Source organism: Lepidochelys olivacea, assembly GCF_965140295.1.
Source record: "Lepidochelys olivacea isolate rLepOli2 genome assembly, chromosome: 9".
Taxonomy (NCBI): Eukaryota; Metazoa; Chordata; order Testudines; family Cheloniidae; genus Lepidochelys; species Lepidochelys olivacea.
Window position 1 is genome coordinate 32,158,226 of NC_140419.1, and position 18,499 is coordinate 32,176,724.

An 18,499-nucleotide genomic window follows, 5' to 3' on the forward strand; every position below is an offset into this window, starting at 1 on the left:
AAAATAAAGAAGCCAAACATTCTTGCCTGATCTCTGCGATTCAGTTCATGACCCTACAAATACTTATGCATGTGAACTCAATGAAACTACTTGCATGCATAAAGTTACTCATGTGTGTGTTTCCACAGTCAGGCATTAGACTAGAATCCTAAGCGTAGACAATAACTTTCTCTGGTACAGCAACAAGAAAATTGCTGAAACTTTGACTTAAAAATAATACATAATAATTAATTTACTTACTGCTATCAGCTGAAAGCTTTTATGAAGCATTGCCACTAAGAGCTTGGTAAGGACAATCACAACCACTACGTTGTAGGTACCAACAATAACAGCGCCCACAAAAGACTGCAATTCTTCACCATATCTAAATCTAGTGACAAAGATTGCTACATGTGCTAGGGAGAATATGTACCAGAACAGAGCAAAGCAGGTGCCAATAAACCTACAAAAACAAAATAATCTATGGTTAGATCACATATTAAAAAACCTCCACACAAACGTAAAAGAAATTAACGTGAATTCTATTATTCAGCATGAACTGCCAGCCTCATTCAATTATTACTAATTAAGGGCCAGACGGATACTGTTATTTATGTTGAATAGTTCTCTATATCATAAGCAGTCCCACTTAAATCAGCAGGGCTACTTACAGAGTAAGGTGCTACAGACTTGTCAGTAAGCGTATCACAATCTGGCCCTAACTGATGATATATCTGAGCCTTTCTTTCCATTTCAAATCATTACATTTAAAATAGTAGTTTTCCCTAAAATACTTTTTGTCTCAACCCCTTCCCTAAAAAAACCCAAACAAAAACAAAACAAAAAACTAGATGCAACATTGGCTTAAGCCAGTGCCCAACACAGTGACTATAAAGACTCTCGTTGACTTTACTGAATTTTGGATCAGGTCCTATGTGAGTGAGCAAGAGCAAGAAGGTTCAGTATTTAATGGTAACTGATCAACATAATAACATGAGACACTACCACTGAAGAAGTTATAGTTCTCCCAGAGAGACAGTTACCAAATTCACCAAGTAATTCAACTTTATAATCTCAGTGGAAGATATGAAACATTTTTATTATCTGCAGATCACTGAGTTTATAAGCCATACTGTAGTATATCTTCATGGCACCTTGATTTCAACTTCATGCCCAGCTGCTGTGGAGATACTTCACAACATATTAAAATACAATGAACCTCAAATTTCTAATCACTACAGTTTAAACAGGTATAGTTTAGAAAAAATAAGCATTTTTGAGTCTTTATAGTTCATCTTGAAGTTGTTAATGTAGGAAGGAACATACGGATCAACCCACAGCGTGCAAATGTTCTGCTTATCAGAATTCATTCAAAAAAATTGAATTCAAAAAATCGTTACTGTGCATACACTCCCAATTTAATGTCTCTGTCATTCTACAATTTAAAAAATACCAAAGCACTCCAATCTATATTATTATTTTAACAGTCTTCAAAAAAATTGTAAAGACATCTTTAGGTTACTGAAATAGAAGAAAGTATCTGTAAACTGAAACTTTTCTATGTTTCTTCTTTTACAATTTTGTACTTACAAGTATAAAAAAAAATTGTAGTAAGCAGCATGGCAGGTTAGCGTAGTAGCTTTTCATCAGTTGATATCCAAATACTAATCCAGTAAGTACAGCAAAGCTTGTATAATGACAGCACTTCTTTGCTCAAGTTGGTGCTATTAACTCCTCACTTCATATGCACTAAATTTGTTTACCCCGCTACATAAATAAAAACTTACCAAAGGTAGGTTTTGTAGGCAAATTTTTATCCCAGTACTAATTTTTAATATCACAGAAACTGGAATTTCATAATGGATTGTTAGGAATCACAATACTCCACACACCACCTGCACTGTAACAACAGCATGCTAGAACCATTATATACTACAAGTGGGAATGCTCACATTATACCCTTTTTTTTTTTATTATTACAAGTGTGGACAGGAGGAAACAGTTTCTTAATTGTGTTAGGGAACGGCATTTTAGCCTCATAGGCTGAGTCTACACTGTGGCTTTTGTGAAATTCAAACCACTCACATAGTACTGGTGAATAGACTTGATGCTTGTGTTTCTACCCGTGTGTTATCTATCCTTACTTAGAGACCTGCCAATACATCAATGTTCAGTTGATACCATTGGTGGAGCTGCAACAGTGGTGAATCCAGGTCATAATTTTCCAGTATACCTACACCACTCAGGTAAATATCCTGCAGAGTCAACGTAAATGTCCTGCAGCAGATTTTTTTTAAATTAATATTTTATTTAACATTCTAAAACTCACGAATGGAATGTGTCATTGCTTTGCTGTTCACAGAAGATCCCTGCACAGTCTTTCTCTTCATTTACAGTAAATCCTTTGTCATACAGTTGGGTCAATCCAATCGTGAATGAGAACAAGACAAGAAGGAACATCCCTAGGAATTTTCCAAAGTCTTGCAACATCTGCCCCATTGAAATCTGTGGAACAGATTACCAATTTCCATTAACAATGAAATATTAATAACTTATCAATATTCCTTCACTCGGTCCCTACCAAAAAAATATTGTGAACACTAATTTTTTAATTTAATGTCAATACCATTGAATCAGAATTCAGGACTGTAGCCAAGAATAGACAACATCAGGTACATTTAGGATATAGACATAAAATATAAGTATTACTTAACATTGTAACACCTAGCCAACAGGCCTGTAAGGTATTAGGCTTAGACAAACAAGGCCTCAGGCCTAAAAACAGGCAGATTTGAGTAGCTATCTTTGGAGTGACCCTGGATCACAAGATGGAACAGTCACAGGAAGACATCTGTTGCTTAGAGTATTATGGGGATTTTTGCAGACATAGGGTGTCAGCAAGTTGTCCTGGTGACTGAGTAACATACATATTAACAACTATAAGGGGAACTAACAAGTTAACCTCTGAAAAGCAGAGCATCCCAAAAGTAGTAGGGTGTGGAAGTCCAAATAAGGAATAGAGGTTGAAACCTTCAGAAATATGTATGAATCCCAGTGGGCCTCAGCATAGCACATTATAAAAGTTGTATCTTGGCCTGCATGTCTTAGGAGACGCTAGGATGATATCCACTGGCGACGAAAGTGACGATGAAGATGATAAGGAAGATAATGACTAACACTTCAAGATTCCCCAGCAAGAGACAAACATGAGTGATGCCAATCATAGAGCTAAAAACTTTGCACCCTTTCTTTTGTTGTATTTCAGGGTTTGTGGGACTGTAAACTTTATCTACTTTGTGGGTTTGTTAATAGAGGGACTTGTGATAAATTGCAGCTGTTTCTCATGTGCTCCGTCAATCTCTCATTCTAATGACATTGGTAATAATCTTTCTGATGCTGTAGCCGCTTATTAGACTGACCCCTTATTGACTACTGCGGCCTAAGAAATTAATCAATAATCAATATACCAATCTCTCAGTTAGGCTACAGGATAATTAATGTGTTACAAAATATGTAAAACAAATGGTTTTCCTTAAACCAGTTAAACTAATTTCTTAAAAACAATTTAAGTTATTATAGGAAAAACAAAATCTTTAAGAAAAAATGTCAGGCACTAACAAACAAGTTACTGCCTTTCAATAAACTGTAAATCATTAATTTGCACACAATATCCTGCAACCATAATATAATGCAGATGACAACTAAGTGCAAATAAGCAACAAACATCAGAGTGTGCTGCATCTGAACAATAATGCCAACACCAATTTATCAAGTTCATTTTAAAGAGTAGATGGAGCATTTAATACGGACATTAAAGCCATCGAAACTGTAGGTAGCATAATTCAGTGCGGACCACAAAGTACCATACCTACACCCATTTGTGGGGTACACTACTACTCCACAAAAAACATACAGCTAATTTAGATGCATGTCCCTAAGTTACCAATGTAAGTGCACCTAAAATAAAAGCCTGCAGTAGTTTAACTAAATCATTTTTCAAAACAAATTATATTGGTACATTTTTCCAGTATAGATAAGGCCTAAGTCCATTATTAGGTCTATGTCAATATATGACATTTAAACAAAAATACAGTATGAGCTGTTTCCCACATTTAAGTACTACAAAGTTATTCCACCATCTAATATTTACAGCACATATGATGGCCCTTACATCACCAGGTATGTGAGCTCTAAAACAGAGCCTGGACATAAATGGGAGTGACTCGGGTCATTCTCTTCTTTAAGTTTTGTCTAATGGAGATTCAGTCCTGCCTGGAATATCAGCAGAGGGTAGCTCAGTGATTTGAGCATTGGCCTGCTAAACCCAGAGTTGTGAGTTCAATCCCTGAGGGGGCCTCAGGCTGCTCTCCCAGCCAGCAGCACTGCAAGCACCCAGGAGACGATGACAACTGTCTGCTGGCGAACACCTAGGAGATGACAACAGCTAGCAGTCGTGCTGCACCGTCTGCTGCCAGCCTACCCCTTGCTCCTCCCTCCGTGACAGCAACGGCCAACAATCATTTTTTACCTTTTTCCATGCAGGTGCCATATTGCTGTCAGCATTGTCATCCACCCCCCCACTCCTGCTGCCACTCTGCTCTCACCATACCATGGCAAGCATGGAGCCCACTCAGATGACCGCGGCAGTTGTGACCACTCTAAACACCATACACATTATCCAGCAGTATATGCGGAACCAGACCCAGAACCTGCAAAAGCAGGCGAGGAGGCAACCGCAGCGCAGTGAGGAGAGTGATGAGGACATGGACGCAGACTTCTCTCAAAGAATGGGCCCCAGTAGTTTGGCCATCCTGGTGGCAATGGGGCAGACTCATGCTGTGGAACACCAATTCTGGGCCCCGGAAACAAGCACAGACTGGTGGGACCGCATAGTGTTGCAGGTCTGGGACAATTCCCAGTGGCTGCGAAACTTTCGCATGCGTAAGGGCACTTTCGTGAACTTTGTGACTTGCTTTCCCCTGCCCTGAAGCGCCAGAATACCAAGATGAGAGTAGCCCTCACAGTTCACAAGTGAGTAGCGATAGCCCTCTGGAAGCTTGCAACGCCAGACAGCTACCGGTCAGTCGGGAATCAGTTTGGAGTGGGCAAATCTACTGTGGGGGCTGCTGTGATCCAAGTAGCCAACGCAATCACTGAGCTGCTACTATCAAGGGTAGTGACTCTGGGAAATGTGCAGGTCATAGTGGATGGCTTTGCTGCAAAGGGATTCCCTAACTGTGGTGGGGCGATAGACGGTAACTCATATCCCTATCTTGGGACCAGACCACCTTGGCAGCCAGTACGTAAACCGCAAGGGGTACTTTTCAGTGGTGCTGCAAGCACTGGTGGATCACAAAGGACGTTTCACCGACATCAACGTGGGATGGCCGGGAAAGGTACATGATGCTCGCATCTTTAGGAACCCTGGTCTGTGGGAACAACTGCAGGAAGGGACTTACTTTCCAGACCAGAAAATAACCGCTGGGGATGTTGAAATGCCTATAGTTATCCTTGGGGACTCAGCCTACCCCTTAATGCCATGGGTCATGAAGCCATACATAGGCACCCTGAACAGTAGTAAGGAGCTGTTCAACTATAGGATGAGCAAGTGCAGAATGGCAATAGAATGTGCATTTGGACGTTTAAAAGTGCGCTGGAGCAGTTTACTGACTCGCTTAGACCTCAGCGAAACCAATATTCCCACCGTTATTGCTGCTTGCTGTGTGCTCCACAATATCTATTAGAATAAGAGGGAGATATGTATGGCGGGGTGGGAGGTTGAGGCAAATCGCCTGGCCACTGATTATGCACAGCCAGACACCAGGGGGGTTAGAAGAGCACAGCAGGGTGCGCAGCGCATCAGAGAAGCTTTGAAAACCAGTTTCATGACTGGCCAGGCTATGGTGTGAAATTTCTGTTTGTTTCTCCTTGATGAAAATCCGCCCCCTTTGTTCACTCTACTTTCCTGTAAGCCAACCACCCTCCCCTCCCCCCTTTGATCACCGCTTGCAGAGGCAATAAAGTCATTGTTGTTTCAAATTCATGCATTCTTTATTAATTCGTCATACAAATGGGGGGATAACTGCCAAGGTAGCCTGGGAGGGGTGGGGGAGGAGGGAAGCACCAGGTCGGGTGGTGGAGGAGGGGAGGAGGGAAGGACAAGGCCACACTGCACTTCAAAACTTCTTGAATGCCAGCTTTTTGTTGCTTGGGCAGGTGCACGGAGGCCCCCCCACTGCGTTCTTGGGCGTCTGGGTGAGGAGGCTATGGAATGTAGGAAGGAGGGCAGTTGGTTACACAGGGGCTGCAGCAGCAGTCTGTGCTCCTGCTGCCTTTCCTGCACCTCAACCATATGCCGGAGCATATCAGTTTGAACCTCCAGTAGCCTCAGCATTGCATCCTGCCTCCTCATCACACTGACGCCACCCCTCCTCTCGCTCGTCCCTCCTCTCCTAGCATTCATTTTATGCTTTCCTGGACTCTGACATTGTCTCCTTCCATGCATTATGCTGGGCTCTTTCAGCATGGGAGGACTGCATGAGTTCAGAAAACATTTAATCGCAAGTGCATTTTTTTCAGCTTCTAATCTTTGATAGCCTCTGGGACAGAGATAATACGTGGAGCGATTAAACATTTGCAGCTGCGGGAGGGAAAAAAGGAAGAGTAGTCTTTAAAAAGAGACATTTTAGAGAACAATGGGTAGACTCTTTCATGGTGAACCAATCTGTTAACAGTACATACCATGTGTGCTTTCTTTAGAAGGTCACATTTTTCCTCTTATATTGAGGGCCTGCCAGTATGGTGTGAGAGATCACACATGCAGTGCCGGCGGGCAACAGAATTCAGCTTGCAGACAGACATGGTAAGCCACAGTCTTTCAGATTCTTCAACCTTCCTAACATGTGGGAATGGTTTCAAACAGCAGCACCCTCCTTTCCCATACCAAGCACCCGCTGGGTTGGCCCTTTAAAATGGGTTGGCCATTTTCAGGTTAACGTGCAGCAGAAACCCAACTAAACACCCCTCTCACTCCCCCACACCCAATTCTCTGGGATGATCGCTTCACCCCTCCTACCACCACATGACTAACAGCAGGGATGATTTCTGTTCAGCCACAGGCAAATAGCCCAGCAGGAACAGCCACCTCTGAATGTCCCCTTAATAAAATTCCCCTATTTCAACCAGGTGACCATGAATGATATCACTCTCTTAAGGATAACACGGAGAGATAAAGAATGGCTGTTGCTTGAATGCCAGCAAACACCGGGACCATACACTGCCATGCTTTGTTATGCAAGGATTCCAGACTACGTGCTGCTGGCCTGCCGTGGTAAAGTGTCCTACCATGGAGGACGGAATAAGGCTTCCCTCCCCAGAAACTTTTTGCAAAGGATTTGGGAGTACATCCAGGAGAGCTTCATTGAGATGTCTCTGGAGGATTTCCACTCCATTCCCATACACATTAACAGACTTTTCCAGTAGCTGTACTGGCAGTGAATGCATCCCAAGTCTTCAGGGCAAATTAATCATTAAACCCGTTTGCTTTTAAACCATGTATTATATTTACAAAGGTACACCCACCAGAGTCCGTTCTCTGCCTTTAAGGTCTGGGAGCCCAGCTTCTGTAGGTTGGGAGGGTACTAGATCCAGGGTAAAAAACAGTTCCTGGCTGTCGGGGAAAACGGTTTCTCCTCTTGCTTGCTGTGCTTCAACCTCCTCTTCCTCCACCTCATCTTCCTCGTCCCCAAAATCCATTTCCCTGTTGCATGAGAGTCCATTGATGGAGTCCATGCACAGGGCTGGGGTAGTTGTAGGGGCACCTCCTAGAATGGCATGCAGCTGACCATAGAAGCGGCATGTCTGGGGCTCTGACCCAGAGTGGCCGTTTGCCTCTTTGGTTTTTCGGTAGGCTTGCCTGAGCTCCTTAATTTTCATGCGGCACTGCTGCAGGTCCCTGTTATAGCCTCTGTCCATCATGCCCTTGGAGATTTTTTCAAATATTTCAGCATTTCATCTTTTCAAACAGAGTTCAGATAGCAGGGATTCGTCTCCCCATACAGCGATCAGATCCAGTACCTCCCGTTTGGTCCATGCTGGAGCTCTTTTGCGATTCTGGGACTGCATGGTCACCTGTGCTGAAAAGCTCACCACTCTGGCCAAACAGGAAATGAAATTCAAAAGTTCGCGGGGCTTTTCCTGTCTACCTGGCCAGTGCATCTGAGTTGAGAGTGCTGTCCAGAGCAGTCACAGTGGAGCACTCTGGGATAGCTCCCAAAGGCCAATACCGTCGAATTGCGTCCACACTACCCCAAATTGGACCCAGCAAGGTCGATTTCAGTGCTAATCCACTCGTCGGGGAGGAGTACAGAAACCGGATTTAAGAGCCCTTAAAGTCGGAAAAAATGGCTTCGTAGTGTGGACGGGTGCAGGGCTAAACCGATCTAACGCTGCTAAATCCGACCTAAACTCATAGTGTAGACCAGGGCTCTGAGTATCTTTCCCAGACCTGAAGAAGAGCTCTGTGTAGCATAAAAGCTTTTCTCTATCACCAACAGAAGTTGGTCCAATAAAAAATATCTCACCCACCTTCTCTTAATACCTGGGGACCAAAACAGCTATAATACCACAGAAAGACAGACAGACAGACAGGCCATCATATGTACTGCACTGTGGTCCGCTGTGTTCTAAAGAAAGTGATTTTAATTTTACTTCCATGCAGCTTTCTTGTTTTGGGAGCATGATATACATAGAATCATAGAATATCAGAGTTGGAAAGGACTCATGAGGTCATCTAGTCCAACCCCCTGCTCAAAGCAGGACCAAACCCCAATTTTTGCCCCAGATCCCTAAATGGCCCCCTCAAGGATTGAACTCACAACCCTGGGTTTAGCAGGCCAATGCTCAGGCCACTGAGCTATCCTTCCCCCATTGGATCCAGAATTAGTAGTACACTGCTATTTTATAGGATATATACATTTTTGGACTATATGAAAAGGAAGGGATCTCTGAACCAAGCTGTGACCTAGGACAGAGAGTAAGAGCTGTCAGATTTAGTATTTCATAATTTCTATCCTTTCAACACAAGTTACAAAACCCAGCAAAACAAAATTATGCCCCCAAAACATGAAAGCTGCATGGAAGTTTAAAAAAAAAAAAAAGGGGCACTTTCTTCAGACTACAGTGGACCAGGCAACTAGTACACAGACCAAATACCTGTTACTTTAACTATAGTCAATACTATATCTTTTCCAAGTGTTTATAATTTGTAGACAACTTGAAAGCTGAAAATGTTAGTACACAAAAACAAATTTTGTAAAATGCTCTTTTTAATATATCTAGTATTAATAAACTTATAATTGACTTTTTTCTTAAAATAGGTTTTATAGGCCAACATGTAAAACGATTCAGTACTTCAAAATATCTCCAACTGCCAACAGAACACAGTAGCGTCCCTTCATTTTTCACTGTTGGGGTGTCATACCATGTTTAATTACTACTATTTGAACTTGTGACCTACTTTTGGAAAATATTTTAAGAGTTGTTGCTCAAGTTGTACTGGTCAACAGTAATAACATAAGATTCAGTGTGAAACTGAATAGGGTGACTGTTGACTATATTTGTTTACTCAGAATTTTGACTTCACTACATAGCTGCCTAATAAAATTACATAAGAAAGATATAGTACATAAACCAGTATGTTAAACAGCAAACCTCTTTAAAACATAGGAGATACTTTAATGTTCAGTGTATTTGTACTATAAACATAATACTCTTACTTTAACATCATTATGTTAAGTAGCTGCCTGAAAGTATTCAAATGATTTTTCATTGTGTGAGCACGTGTGTGTGGGGAAGAAAAATGAGAAACAAATAAAAAGAAAAATAGCAATATAACTGAGATACAGAATCATAGCTAGAGAGGGAGAAAGACAAGAGAAAAGAACTGTTTGGGAAGATTATAGAAAGAGGTAGTTAACATTAATCGGCTACAAAACACAAATGTTCTTTCTAAAGTAACTTCTATCTTGAATTTTTTTTAAAATTCAGCATGTGAAATTTCTATTACTTTTCCTTTTCAGAGCACAATTAAGGGGCTACATTTTATTACAGAGCCAAAATAAATCTGTTAAAAGAATGGTAGGTTGCAAAGTCAAGCACTAAAGTTAGGAAATGCCAGATTTAATCTTAATCCCCCACCAATACCACTTGTGTCCACCCTGTATCCTGAATGAGGTAGGGGAATATTGAAAAAATAGTATATGATCGTGCAATTAAAGACTATATCATAATATATATGTACAAGATCAAGACTAGCATTTTCTCTGACAGCAATATTATTTACCTGAAGTGGTCCTAGGATAGAACTGGTTGTGTACATGAAGAAGAGTCGAAGGTAACTAAGTACATTAGCAAAAGCAAAGAGACCTTCTGCCACCAATGTAGGATGGAATGCGTCCCAGTCCTTTCTATCAGCAAAATCATGGAACTAGAGTTTCAAAAGAAAACGTTGAAGTTACTTACATTATTTAAAAAAAAAAGAAGAAGAAGAAGAATCTATCACAAGTGTAATTCAAAGGTATTCTACAATAAATGATGAGTTTGCCTTCAATGTATTCTGTGTAGTTAAAACAACACTTTATACAGATACAAGCCAGAGTGATTAGTAGATAGGGCACTGAACTGGGAATCAGGAGACTGAGGTTCAATTCAAGGCTCCGCCACTCACCTATACGGTGTGAGCTTGGGCAAGTCACTTATCCTCCAGGTGTTGTTTTCCTTCCTACTCTGTATTACCTATTTAGGTTGTAAACTCTTTGAGATAGGGACTGTCACTATGTGCATGAACAGCACCTACCACACGGGGCCCTGATATAGGCACTACTGTAAAACAAATAATGATAAGTAAAAAAACACTGTAAAACACAGAACAAACCAACTTATGTAATGATGACAGACTTGCAGGTCTTAACCAATTTTGGAAGGGGAGAGGATTTAGGGATAATTGGGTTCCTTCAGGATGATGGATGTCTTATGAGTATACAAACACTTCTATCCTTCATACATCTGTTATCTGCCATTCTCCAGAGGTCACACTTGAGAAATCATAAGCAGTAAGAAAAAGATCAAAAGAGAGGAAAGGCAGGAGTGAACATAAATAATTTTGGCATTTATTATTTAATGGCAGGCCATAAGACTATGGTATGGCAGAAAGCTGCATCTGCAGACAGGAGCATGTCTGGCCCAAATGACAGCAATCCAACCCAGGATCACTTATACTGAAAGATGAAGGAATGCACCAGTGATCAAACAGCTGCCCTACAGATTTCTTTATGCTGTCTTTCTTTCTGTCCATGATGTGGAGAATGCTCTGATTGAATAAGCTTTTGAGTCTTGAGGAAGAATTTTGCCAGAAGAGAAGTATGTCTAATGGCCAATTTGATCTATCAGGAAGGTTTCTTTTTGACAGCCAAGCAGAGGTAACAGCACATAGGTTTATTTCCAACCCCAAGATCTTCCTAGATAATACTTAAAAAACTCATCCTAAGAACTTCAAAAGCAACAAAGAGTTTTGTGAGAGGTTCAGGTTTTGGTGAAAGGGATGACAATGCAGAACAGTGCTACAGCTTGAAACCAGAATTTCTGATGCAGGATTTTGAACTATATAACTGGTGAGAATTGAATAAATCGTTGTTCAATAAGCATTTCCCAAACTCACCAACTCTTCTATCTGAGGAAATAAACAGGAGAAACAAAACTAAGCTCACCTACTCTTTGAAACCAAATTCTCTTGTACATGCCAGATAAGGGGTAGCAACCTCCTTCGGTGGAGAGATCATAATTCCACTTCTAATTACTGTCCATTGACCAGGGGTATAAATTTAGGATTAACTACTCCCCTCAATCCACAGTAAAGCTCCCAACAGAACTTTTTGCAAATGTCCAAGGATAGACTATGACCTTAATGTGTAACTGAATTGCTTTGTTATTATTTGTTCATTATTACACTCAGCACTCCATGGGACAATATATCAACTTTAATACCACTGCTATCTCTGGCCTTCATTTCCCACCCTTTGGCTTCATCCTTTTTTAGTTTCTTTTTTCTTCTCTGTCTTTGTCTCTCTCCTGTTTTTCCTCTGCATTTCTTTCCCTGTAGCAATTCTCATTTCAGAGCCCCATGGACTTCAAACTCCCCTTTCCCATTATATCTAAGATACTATTTTCCCTCCTACTCTGTCTTGTCCATTTAGATTGTAAACTCTTTGAAATAGGGACTCTCACTATGTGCATAAACAACCTACCCCACTGGGCCCTGGTATAGTCCCTGATCTAGGGCCCTAATATCTGCCAACCTCACAAACTAATATTTTTATCCTCATAACACTCCAGTGAGGTACAGAAGTGCTATTATCCCATTTTAAAGTTGAGGAACCAAGACATGTAGAGATTAAATGACTTGGCAAAGTCCACACAAACAGTTTGTGGCAGAGTTGAACCCAGATCTCCCAAGTTCCAGGCTAGCGACCTAAAGACTGGACCACCCTACCTCTCGCTAAAACAATTCTGTCCTCTAAAAAATTATCAGCAATAACACAATTAATGCTGACATTACAGTGTTGTCACTTGGAAGTAGACTAGACTTCTGCGTACAACAGAAGGGTTGAAAATAATGGTGGATCTGTATGGACTAGAAGTTTGTAGAGGGGCATCCCTCTTGAAAAGCCTCCCATAATTCTCTGACTGAAATATCAGAGGACAAGGTTACAAAAATATTTCTGTATTTAGCAAATAAGATCAAATCAAATCAAATATTTCTGTATTTAGCAAATAAGATCAAATCAAAAGCAAATAATGATCCTCGTATTTCTTGTCAGAGGACTATCTCTGAATGACTGCAATTTTACTTCTTTTTCCAACTTCTCAGGAAGGGCAGAAGCTGTTTGTGATTATAGTCTCATGTACCAGTAATGATTGTCGGTCTATTGTTTCATTATCTGAAGAGGATGAAGGCACCATGTATAATCATATGAGGCTTTACAACCCTGAAAGCTTTTTCTTCCCCCCAGTAGGAAATGAGGAAGCTGTTCAGTATTTTTTATTTTCATCATTCAATTAGTGGTCCCTGCCTTATTTACTGCACACCATCCATGCCTGCAGTGAATACAGAATTCATTTTCTCATGGTTTTTCCTAGTGTGCTCATCACCAAGTGCATCACAAACATTTTAAGGTGGGTGCACAACTGATTGGAAAACCATACTCAGAGAGTAGTTATCAGTGGTCCACAGTCAAACTGGAAGGGCATAATGAGTGAGGTCCAACAGGCATCTGTCCTGGTCCCAGATCTATTCAATACCTTCATAAATGATTTGGAAAATGGCATACAGTACACTTATAAAGTCTACAGATGATATCATGATGGGAGGGGTTGCAAGCACTATTGCCAGTGTTATTGAGCATTCATAGCTCTGATTGACTTCAGTTTCATTTATGAACATTCAACACATTTACAAGTCAGGCCCCAGCTATCTCAAGATGGCTACACAGCAAATGAGGAACACAGCATAAAAGGCCACTTGTTAGAAATTTGGTGTAAGTGACTTGGTGAGCAACACAAGATTGTGGCGCGGGAAGGACAGAACTGAGTTTTCTTAGGTGGCATTCGCGTTAATGACAAGTCAAGCCTTTCTCTTCATGCAGTCTATTACCTTATTCTCCACACACCTTACAGAGCAAATGAGTTACGGATCCTTCAAACAGCATCAATGATTATATAATCCTGATTCACTCCCTGAACACCATCTATCCTATATGCTAAATGAGGCTGCGATCCCATGGAAAAAATAGTATGTGATCATGTAACAAAAGGCTGCTTCATAATGCACACACATACGGGGTGGATTAAGGAATGAAGGCTGAAGTGGCAACCTGCATTCTGGTATTTCTTAACATCCGAATGCTTGATTTTTCAATCTTAATGAGGTTTGTTAAATGGAAATGTAATTTCCTAGATTTTTTTTTAAAGGAAAGGGTAAAAAATTCTGTCATGTACCACTGAAGAAACTTATGTGTCATCACTTGGGTTTGAACCCTGAATTTTCAACATTATAGCACATCTTGAACTACAAGATAACTAAATTATCTGGAAGCAGGAGAAGGCTGTTTTCCCAGCAGGGGAATGACCACCAAACCTATTTGCTGGATCTGGCCAAGTAGTCAGGGACAGCCTGGCACTCTGCCTCCCCCCCCGCAGGAAATAGAAGTCTCCTTCCCATGTGATTTCCCCCCACGGGGAGGGGAGATGAACCACGTGCTAGGTTCAGGGATGCCGGACCAGGTTCTCTCCCTTCCCAACTGCCAAAGCGGAGATCTGCTATAAGGTTCCCATTGCAGTGTCTGCTGCTGCATTAGCCCAGACTTTGAGATTATTCATGTTCAGTTATTTCTGTATGCTGCCAAAACTTTGCTGATGATGTAACCAACAGAAAGGAAATGGTGATTTTCAAAGGTTATACACCTCAGCCAACAGAATTTTATGGAGAAAAGAAAAGGCATTTTTCTGGCCTCAGGGTTTTCTCCCTGCTGAATTTAAAAGGCCTGCTGCATATAACTGAGATGTTAGAGTTTCTTTAAAAAAAAAAAAAAAAAAGCAAGCACATTTTTTTTATATTGGAAAGTGTCCAGCAATATTAGTTCTCACTAAAATGCTAAAGAATCAGGGTAGCTGATGTGCCAGTTTCAGACAGGGGCACGTGCATAAGTTCACACCCCATTTCTGGAGTTTAAGCAAATGCGACAAAACATCCTGACATCTAGCAAAACTATAATTTCAAAATAGAAACTGCTGCTAGCCCCTCACATGCTTATGTTCTGCATCAGTGTTAAATATGTGCAGACTAAAATGAGACTATGGCCTTAAGTATTTAGGACTGCAGAATTATTTTTCCTAAGCCCTTCTCAAAATAAAAAAAATTCTGTATTTCCCCCCCCAATCAGCCCCAGTTCAGCTTGAGATCTGAATCGTGGATATTCACCTTGTTATGAGCAACTACCTTGAGAGCAAAGGTTGCCAAATAGAGGGAATTCATGACAAAACTAAGCTGATTACGAGATTCTTCTAAAAAGTCTTCCAGGCCTTCATACCAAAGTCTTTTGACATCTGACCACACCATTCCTGGTGGAGAGAATAAAAGCAAACAAAAAGATGTCACTGTATTACACTGTATAGGCTTTCTACTAGTTCTAGTGTGTTCCCGATGCGTGTTTCGTTTTGCTTTTAAACTAAAATAAGGCCACCTACTTCTTTTCAAAGTGTTTTAGTGAGAAGAAGGAAGGGGGGAATTTTGTATATCTATCTGAATAGTACTGAGTTTGCTCATAAGTACAACAGTGCATTTATCATCATTTATAATGATAAAGTAATTATAAATGTTTACCTTCCACAAGTCAACTCTTTAGCTGAAGAAAATTATCCTTAATAAGGGGGAAGAGGAGAGTCTGGTTTAGGACAAGGGTACAAAGCCTCACTACAGTTGACATTTTAAAAAGTCAACTTTATTTCAGAAAGCTTGGAACCTCATCACACTGTGCTACAAATACATTTTTGTGAATGTATTTGAACTAGAAAATGACCCAAGAAAAAACAGCTTAAAACTAAACTTCTCTCGCTACAATCATCATAATTCCTGTAAGGTTAATGACTCAACAGAAATTTTTCCTACCTATTTGATTCAAGCTAACTTAACAGGAAACAAGGGGTTTTTGGTTTTACCCTGCAAAATGTACAGGTTTAGCCTATTCACAAAGAGATCTAAGGTCTTCAATGGAACTTTTTTCACCCTCGCTACTGAATCATAGACCTCAATTAGGTGTTAAATTCTACCATTATTAACCACTTTACACTGATTCAGAAAAATTCAGCTAATAAAATTCAGTGAGTGAATATTCATATCACAACCTGCCATTTCATAATTTCAAAGGACCTTTTGTAGAAATACAGCTGCACACTTAAGATACACAAATAATCAGTTATTTAATGTTCTTCTGATTATTTGGATAATTCAGATGTTTGCTACTATATTCAAAATTAGGAGAAAAGTAGCATTACTGGCAACTGAAAACTGTTGGACTTGGCACAGGTTTTTGCAAGTCTTCTAAAACTTTGGTCCAACAAAAGCAAAGGCAAGTCAGATAAATAACCTAAAATACTTTTTGCAGGGCATTCCTTGTTGTTCAGTAAGAAATATGTTGCGATGATAAAAGATTAGAGCCAAGCAGAATAGAAAACACATACTGCCACAGCCAGAAGTAGAAGGTAAAAGATCTATTCTTCCTGGTTATGAGTCTTAGTTTTGGGGTGTTTTGTCTGTACATTGCAAAAATTGTTTAATGTGTAACTAAAACTGACCTAGTTAACAAAAGAAGATAACGGTGTAAAACGGTAGTATAGGAAATCCTCAAAATGTTGCATCATTTGTCTAGAAGTATAAGATTTTGTTGCTTTTTTATCTTGGATTGATTATTTTGGGAGGGAGGGCTAATAGCACTCAAAATATCGAAAAGTTAATCTAGTATAAAAAACCTGCTTTTAACTTTAAGTTTTGGAGCCAAAACAGAATTTTTGCTATGATCACACAGTATTGATTCAATAAAAAGTATACCAATGCTCCAAATTCCGACAAGATAAAGTTAGTTAATGATTGGTTGAAATAACATAATTCTCCTCCTCCAAGTTAATTTTAGTACTTTTTAAAAATATATTTTATTGGAGGTATCCCAAGTTGCATTTATTCTGTATGTATCTCCTTATATGATTCAACAACAAATGCAAAATAACCCATTTATATACATTTAAAATACTTTATTTAAAAGTATTAAGATTTACTAATCTCAAAAAAAGATCTTAGTTGGGTACTAGTAATGTGTCTGAGTTACAAATCACTCCCTTTCAATCTTATCTCACAACAAAGAAACAAATTCCCTTCACGGTTTTCAATATGAGTTAAGTGCCTAGGCACTTTTGAAAATCCCACTAAGTACCTACCTGCAACTAAACACTTTCAAAAATCTGTCCCTAAGTGACCTAGCAACCTAAATCCCAATTTCAATCTTGACTTGAAAGCCTCGGTCACTTAAGTGATTTACCCCTTGTCTTTACGAGTCATTTAACTAGAGGTCTGGCTCAACAGTACCCATTAACTCACCCCTCCCCTTGTCCAGACACAAATACGTGTTGCTCATAGAATTACTCATGGAGCATGCTACACAACTTTAGTGCACAGTCTCTACTTGTAGGCCTGATCTGTTATACTGGAGGTGATTTAAGTATGCTAGGTCTATTGTTTTTCCTTAAAGAGGCTTCTTTCCACCTATGGATTAAATTATCATCACTCCTAATCTTACTAAAAAATTATATTGATTTTACAATTTATTAGGGCTGTCAAGCGATTAAAAAAGTTAATCGCAATTAATCGCACTGTTAAACAATAATGGAATACCATTTATTTAAATAGTTTTGGATGTTTTCTACATTTTCAAATATATTGATTTCAATTATAACCCAGAATACAAAGTGTACAGTGCTCACTTTATATTTATTTTTGATTACATATATTTGTACAGTAAAAGAACAAAAGAAATAGTATTTTTCAATTCACCTAATACAAGTACTGTAATGCAATCTCTTTATCATGAAAGTTGAACTTACAAATGTAGAATTATGTACCAAAAAAAAAAAATAACTGCATTCAAAAATAAAACATTGTAAAACTTTAGAGCCTGCAAGTCCACTCAGTCCTACTTCTTATTCTCCCAATCGCTCAGATAAACAAGTTTGGTTACAATTTTCAGAAGATAATGGTCCCCACTTCTTCTTTACAATGTCACCTGAAAGCGAGAACAGGCATTCACATGGCACTATTGTAGCCAATGCTGAAAGATATTTACATGCCAGATGCGCTAAAGATTCCCTTCACGCTTCAACCACCATTCCAGAGGACATGTTGATGACAGGTTCTGCTCGATAACGATCCAAAGCAGAGTGGACCGACATGTTCATTTTCATTATCTGAGTCAGATGCCACCAGCAGAAGGTTGATTTTCTTTTTTGGTGGTTCGGGTTCTGTAGTTTCTGTATCTGAGTGTTGGTCTTTTAAGTCTTCTGAAAGCATGCTCCACACCTCATCCCTCTGAAATTTTGGATGGCACTTCAGATTCTTAAACCTTGGGTCGAGTGCTGTAGATTTTTTTGTTACATAACTGCACTCAAAAACAAAACAATGCAAAACTTTAGCACCTACAAGTCCACTCTGTCCTACTTCTTGTTCAGCCAATCACAAGACAAACAAGTTTGTTTACATTTTCAAGAGACAATACTGCCCACTTCTTATTTACAATGTGACCAGAAAGTGAGAACAGGCATTCGTATGGGACTTTTGTAGCCGACATTGCAAGGTATTTACGTACCAGATATGCTAAACATTTGTATGCTCCTTCATGCTTCGGCCACCATTCCAGAGGAA

The 18,499-nt window shown here is 39.8% G+C and overlaps 1 protein-coding gene across 5 annotated transcripts in view; it reads right to left on the reverse strand.

Moving 5' to 3' along the window:
• The window catches only part of TRPC1 (transient receptor potential cation channel subfamily C member 1), a 46,058-nt gene that overhangs the window by 9,102 nt on the left and 18,457 nt on the right, over window positions 1-18,499 (reverse strand). For 4 of the 5 annotated variants that reach the window (XM_084639754.1, XM_084639753.1, XM_084639755.1 and 1 more), the window contains 4 exons: window positions 15,014-15,153; window positions 10,322-10,465; window positions 2,309-2,484; window positions 241-442 (listed from right to left, as the gene is read on the reverse strand). In XM_084639754.1, the coding sequence (XP_084495880.1) occupies window positions 241-442; window positions 2,309-2,484; window positions 10,322-10,465; window positions 15,014-15,153 (662 nt within the window). The remainder of the gene's footprint in view (window positions 1-240; window positions 443-2,308; window positions 2,485-10,321; window positions 10,466-15,013; window positions 15,154-18,499) is intronic. The other variant, XM_084639752.1, reaches the window with a different exon arrangement.